Source organism: Hordeum vulgare, chromosome 6H, assembly GCF_904849725.1.
Source record: "Hordeum vulgare subsp. vulgare chromosome 6H, MorexV3_pseudomolecules_assembly, whole genome shotgun sequence".
NCBI classification, from domain to species: domain Eukaryota; kingdom Viridiplantae; phylum Streptophyta; class Magnoliopsida; order Poales; family Poaceae; genus Hordeum; species Hordeum vulgare.
In genome coordinates this window covers 163,398,411-163,405,236 of record NC_058523.1, presented here as the reverse complement: position 1 = coordinate 163,405,236, position 6,826 = coordinate 163,398,411, and the positions used below count along the sequence as shown (strand labels likewise).

Below are 6,826 nucleotides of genomic sequence, written 5' to 3'. Positions count from 1 at the left end.
TTTACGGATCCGTTTTATAAGGTCTGACTCTATCCGTACCTACGCCGGCTCGCAAAAAAGTTTTTGAGCGAACTGTAAACAACTTTTATGGGTTGGCATACGGGTCTGCTAGATTGTCTAAGTATTTAGGTACAGAGAGTATATGAGACACGTATTATCATATTTTTTTTCTTTTCTAAATAATGATATGAGGTGCGACCGCCCATGTCCCAGTTTCCAACGGCCCCCAACCTGTGCAGGAAACAGAATGAAAGGACTCTGCCGAAGTGCCGAGTCGCTGATACCCTACGGTTCCACTTCCACCGCTGCCCAGTTCTCCTCCGATGGCCCACCTCTCCGCCCCGCCTGCTGCCGCCGGCCACCGCGTCCTCCCTTCGCATCGGCGCCGCCTCGCTTTGAAGAACATCGCGCCGTCATCGGGCGGAGCCGTCGCGACGGGAGGGCTTCCTTTCTGGAGGGCTGCGGTGTCTAAAGCCGCCGCGAGCTCCAGTCGGGCAGGTTTGTAGCGTGCAGTTTCTGTCTTCTGTGCTTCCGTTCTTCCTGCATCGTCACAGTCGGGGTGCGCCCAGCTTCGTGGTGATTCGGCTTCGTGCGGCTGCCGTCTCGTACCTTGCGTTGGTACCAGAAGACGAAAAAGGGTTTCCCCCCGTTGGTACCAGAAGGACTCCTAAAACATTCTTCTAGCCCTGCTTTCCCGTGGTCCAGTGAAGTGTTCAGTCATGCATTTTGTTCGACCCGAACTTAGAAGCACTAATCCTTTACTCAGTTATAACTCACATACAATGGTTCCGTTCCAAGTTTGCCTGTAGCACCATGGATTTTGAGTCTGTTTTCTATGTACGGGTTAACATATATTGTTCAGGCTGACAAAGGCTGCTGAATTGGAACTATTTTTTTCAAGTGGTGGGGGAGAGGCATCATTGATGTGAATTGGGCTTTACCTTTCTAAAATAATTTGAGTAATTTTAGTGACAATATATGTGTGATGTAAGTTTCTCTTGGTCAGATTAATTAGTTCAAGTCTGTGAAGATACTAGTGTTTTCGCAGACTTGATGTGAATTGTTGTCATATCGTGAGTTCATACTGATCTGGTTTTGGTGACTCTTTTTCATGATGATCTTTCGCGATAGGCTGATGCAATGTGAGGCCAGTTCGTTTAGTCAAATACTCCGTATATGGGAATTCGTAATTAACTGTATTTCTAAAAATTAGCGACAATTTTGTATTCCTACATCTTGATTTTGATGTGCTTGAAATAACTGCTCTTTGCTCTCCCATACATGAAATGTGGTCTGTGTCACATTTAGCAGTCACTTTTGCCATAGCATTAAACTAAACAGCTACTTTGTTCTGCAGCACTGGCCGGCACCATTGTCAATCCAATTGATGTCCCTATCTTGTCTTTCTCTGAGGTGGAGTTCTTTGTCTCTTGTGTTGTCTGTTGTAGTTCAATTGGCATCTTTTGAGTCCATTTGTAAACCACGGAAGCTTGATGCATTCACCTCTAAAGAAAAAACTGTCCTGCTTGTTCTCATTACACTTGAACTTATCGTAGTTAATGCTTTGAAGAACACATTGTCTACATTATACATTACACTGTTAGTGTGCGCTAGATGGACACTGTATTCTGCAGTGAAGTTCCTTAGAATTGTCTGTTGCAACCACAGAATGTTTGGCAGTCTCAAAGCACTGCTACATCTTCACTTAGCTTGCTGGATTAGTATAACAGTGTGCAGTCTTGCAAAAGTACATTTGAGGTTTGCTATTGGATTCGATTCAGCAAGTTGACTTTATTTTATGAAATCCTAACATTATATTATCATGTCAAACAGTGGCGGAGCCAGCGTGTAGTCAGGGTGGGCCGTGGCCCACCCAGAATTTAAAGAATTTCATGTTAATATGTACTTATTTAGCCTAAAAAATCTGGTTAAGTTTTTTTTCCTGAGATGTGCACACCCTCCATTTCTCTCCTGGCTCCGCCACTGATGTCAAAGAAACTCATGTCCAATCAGAAGTTTTTCTTGAAAGGCATGCCCTTGTACTTAACATGAAAGTAGAGACCCTACCTTGGAGCATTTCTTTAGTTTCAACTTTTTGTTATTAGATTGTATAAAATAACGACTAACATGAATTATGCATCTAAACTGCGTTAGATTTTTTTTATTCCCATCACTTTGAAATTTGGATGATTTGCATCTGTAATCCGTTTAAAATATTTGTTTAAGATGTGTTCATGAAAGTACGATGTTCTCTTGAAACGTGGTGTGACAACAGAAACTTAAAAGAATAAACTTTTTTTCCTATAGGTTGCAGAAAGGCTTGATGCATTCCAAGAATCTGGTGCTAGAAGTCAAAGTTACGTGGCCATGTACTCTAGTATTTTTGGTGGAATTACTACAAATCCCTCGGCGATGGTGATACCGATTGATGATCACATGGTCCATAGAGGGCATGGTGTATTTGACACTGCTGCTATTATGGATGGGTAAGAAATCTGCTTCTATCAAATAGGTGTGACATTAATCTCATAAAAAATTGTGGCGTTCATGTTAATGTCAGACAGAAATATGGCATGATATACAATCCTCTGTAACAAGTTTATAATAGTTTGTATACAACTAACATGGCATAATCTATAAAGGCTGCATCCTATTCCTCTGTAAGATGGATGGATTAGAAATCTGCTTCTATGAAGTGGCATCATTTTATGGATGGGTAAGATATCTGCTTCTATCAACTAGCATCATTTTGAAATTCAGTGTTTTCGACACTGCTGCTATTGTGGATGGGTAAGAAATCTACTTCTATCCACTAGCATGATTTTCTGAGATGTGTATCTTCTTCGTGCTTAACCCGTAATTTACTTTCAGTATATAATCGATAGATCGTGTTTTAAAGTTTGTAAGTTCTTCTTTGTGTTGATGCACATGCGTTCGGCGCGTGCATGCGTGCACCTATGTGTGAATTAGGCAAGTGAATAAGGGATTATTCTGTTTGCTCAACTTCCTTTAAGTAATGGTACAAACTTCATCAGTGTCAATTACTTAACTTGTTTCTTTTCTTTGCATATTACTGGCAGTCACCTTTATGAGTTAGAACAGCATATCGACCGATTCCTGAATTCTGCACAGATGGCCAAAATCCCATTGCCTTTTGACCGCTCAAAAATTCGTAGTGTACTTATTCAAACTGTGTGTGCATCAAAATGCTCTCAAGGATCACTCAGGTACTGGTTGTCTGTTGGACCTGGAGACTTCCAGTTATCTTCATCTGGCTGTAGAAACCCAGCCCTCTACGCTGTTGTCATTGAAAGTCCATCTTTGCCAGAACCATCGGGCTGCAAAGTGATCACATCATCCATACCGGTAAAGTCTCCACAGTTTGCAGTCATGAAGAATGTAAACTACCTGCCGAATGCACTCACCAAGGTGGAAGGTGAGGAAAATGGTGGGTTTACCGGCATCTGGTTGGATGACGAGGGTTTTGTCGCTGAGGGTTCAAACATGAATGTTGGGTTTGTGACACCGAACAGGGAGCTTCTCATGCCCCGCTTCGACAAGATCCTGAGTGGGTGCACGGCCAAACGGGTTCTGGCCCTTGCTGAGCAGCTAGTGGAGGATGGAAGACTCAGTGGGATATCTTCAAGGAATGTGAGTGTCCAGGAAGGGAAGGAGGCCGACGAAATGATGCTCATTGGGAGTGGAATTCTTGTCAAACCTGTTGTTCAGTGGGATGATCAGATGATTGGCTCCGGTAAGAAGAACTCCTTTCTTAAATTTCAGTTATCTAGTTTTAATTATCTCAGCTTTCTTTAAAACATTTTATGGTTTACTGCAAACTCCAACATCTACTAAATGCCTATTGCTTTCCATGTTCCTTCACAGGTAAAGAAGGCCCAATTGCTCAAACACTTTTCAACCTTATTCTTGAGGACATGAGATCTGGTCCACCTTCAGTTCGCATCCCTGTCCCTTACTGAAACCCCCTGCATTATAGTCCTTGTAGAATACACGTGAACAAATACATCAATACTGTTAACTCCAATATATACTGTAACACCCTGTTCCTTTTGGTCTTTGCAGAAATCATTTGGAGCCACTCTTGTGTGTCAATCTTATGCCTTTTTAGGCATGTTAAACCCAAACATTCTTGTACTCTAGTTTGCAGCACATATGCCTCTCATTGAAGTGTAGGAAACGGGTCTTTTACTGAAATGTTTCCTTTTCTAAACGAGGTTTGCGGAGTATGAGGAAAGCTATGTGTTGCTCTGATTTTGACCAGATTTATATCTGGATTTATCAGTCTGTGCCGGTAGAGGTTTGGGCTAATTGAGTTAGAAATCTTTAGGTCACTATTATGAGTCATCCGGATGATTTCGGGGGGGAAATCAGCCGGCTGGTGTGCCGTTCGATCCTATCTGATGTGACGTCTCTAGTGGGTCCTCGATAGCGACGGTGATGATTTTCAAAAGCCCAATGGTCAACACTATCTGCCAGCCTTATTTTACGTGCATGGCCCACATGCTAACCTTTTTGACGAGTCTGCTTCCTGTACCATTAGGGTGTGTTTGGTTTCAGGATGAGGTGGAATCGGACGGGTTGGTTCCATCCCTAGCAGCCGTTCTCGTGTTTAGTTGGGTTAGGAATCGGAATTGGGTCATCCGCATGCAGGGAATATTCCCTTCAGATGCTTCACCAAGTGATTCCGCCGATTTGGAGGAACCGACTCGTTATTCGTCCATTAAAGCAAGGAAAAAAAGAAATAACCAAGCAATTCTCACCGCGCTCACCCCCGCACCCGAACAAAAGTTTTCGTGGTTATTTTTTGGTGGTTATTTTTTTCATTTTCGTGATTAATTTTCGTAAATATTTGGTATGTACTCATGATCATATATTTCTATTTGCATGTGTTGAAAATAGAATGAAAATGTTGCTGAAAATTTAAATTATAGGCTTATCAAATGCAAAGAACTCTATTTGTTCAGAGATATAATCTCACCATTTACAGATTCTTCTCATTTCATCTCTCCAACTAAACACCGGGACGGAACCAACCCATGACATTTTTTTATCATCAACTGAACACAAGGATGGAACCAACCCATAACTTTGGAATGGGACCATGACATTCCATGACTTTTGGTTCTCAAACCAAACACACCCTTAGAGCATCCAGCCGCGCCCAGAATACCGTCGACGCCAAAAAAAATTTCCCAGCGGCGCCTTTAGATCCTCGTTTTCGTCGGTTTGGACCGAAATTACTACCCGTGAAACCATGTGGAACCCAACACCCCGGGGGTCGCCTGGGGCACCGGCTGGAGCGAAAAGGCGCGTGGGCTCACGCTGTCGGCGACACTGATCGATTTTCCCGCTGTTTTCCCTTTCCATCCATTCTCCCATGACCTACCCTCTTCTCCCCCGCCACTCCCGCCATTCTCACCAGATCCGCTTGCCATGCTGTCGAAGAAGTATGTGCCCCCTCGCATAGCCACCGATTTCGTCCAGCCAAAGCAGAGGAAGTCAAGGGCGCCGATGGCAAGGCCCTCAGGCTGGACGAACGCCCAGTGAAAGGTCGACGTTGATCGTTGGGCGGCGGTCGCCATTGATTCGTGAAAAAGGCACAACATGTAGAGGGTCAAGGACGTGGCGGTGGAGTAGGAGGAGGCGTCTCGCGCGGCGGGGATGGTGAACCTTCAGCCTCATCATCACCAGGCCGACCAGTGGGGGAGCCAGCAGAGCGTCGCATTGCCGGCCAACTTCTCGCCTCCACTGTGGGAGTACGCGCCCTCGCGTGAGTACGTCGACGGTGACACGCTTTGCGGTTTCAACCCCGACATCACCTTCCAGCATGGCTCGGCATCGCCCCCTTCCTCCTCCCCCCTGTCTTCAACCCCAACCCACACACGCCATCCCCCACATTCACCGCCGGCCTTAGTACCCAGTACAACTACTCGTCGCCGAAATGCTCTGTCTTGCCCGCGCCCACTCTGCACCGTGGGGCCCTACCCTTCGTGCATGGCTTGCCGCCAGAGTTCAGCAGCGCCGACGCCGACATGGATGAGATCATCACGAATGGCTCAACTGCCACCTCTTCGTCCCCCGTGTCCTGCGTGCAAGGCGAAACGCTGGAAACCGCGTCCACATGGAGGACGTCGAGCGCGACAATGCCAAGGAGGAGGAAGTGAAGGAGGAAGAACCGGCGGAGGTCGAGCCATCGACCAAAGGTTGAGCCAACGCCAAGCCAGATGAGCCTTGCGTCAAGTGGATGCCAAAGGAAGACAAATGCCTTGCCGAAGCATGGAAGACCGTCAGCATCGACCCGATCACAGACGCAAATCGGAACTCCAACACCTACTAGACCAGGATCAAGACGACGTTCGACGAGCGAAAGTTGGTCGACCCCGACTTCGCCAGCATCCACATGGATTGTGGCGAGAAGGCCATGGCGAACCATTGGGCGACCATCCAGCAAGCCTGCAACAAGTGGCATGGGATTCAAGAGGAGGTCATGTCGGGGGGATAACCCCGGGTAGGCTAAAGAAGACGATACAATGTTTCAAAAAACATAGGGGAGTTGCCCCCGATACGCCATACCCCGTGAATCAACAAAAACAGAAGACTGCGGGCTGCAGACTGTTGGCTGCCGACTGCAGATCGCTCGCTGCCGGCTGCAGACCGCTGGCTGTCGGTTGTTGTTTGCAGACTGCTGGCCGCCGGCTGAACCTGTCCGGCTGCAGCCTGTCGGCTGGAGACCTGTCCGACTGCAACCCGTCCGGCTGCAGCGTGCCGGCTGGAGACCTGTCCGGCTACAGCCTGCCGGCTGGAG

At 46.5% G+C, this 6,826-nt stretch overlaps 1 protein-coding gene across 1 annotated transcript; it reads left to right on the top strand.

The window, feature by feature from the left end:
* Positions 1 to 232: 232 nt before the first annotated feature.
* Positions 233 to 4,247, top strand: LOC123403598 (D-amino-acid transaminase, chloroplastic-like). The gene is made up of 5 exons (XM_045097520.1): positions 233 to 498; positions 1,358 to 1,413; positions 2,308 to 2,486; positions 3,081 to 3,754; positions 3,886 to 4,247. Exons 1-5 carry the CDS (start codon positions 324 to 326, stop codon positions 3,978 to 3,980), a joined length of 1,179 nt encoding a protein of 392 aa, XP_044953455.1. The 5' UTR covers positions 233 to 323; the 3' UTR covers positions 3,981 to 4,247.
* The last annotated feature ends 2,579 nt before the right edge of the window (positions 4,248 to 6,826 follow it).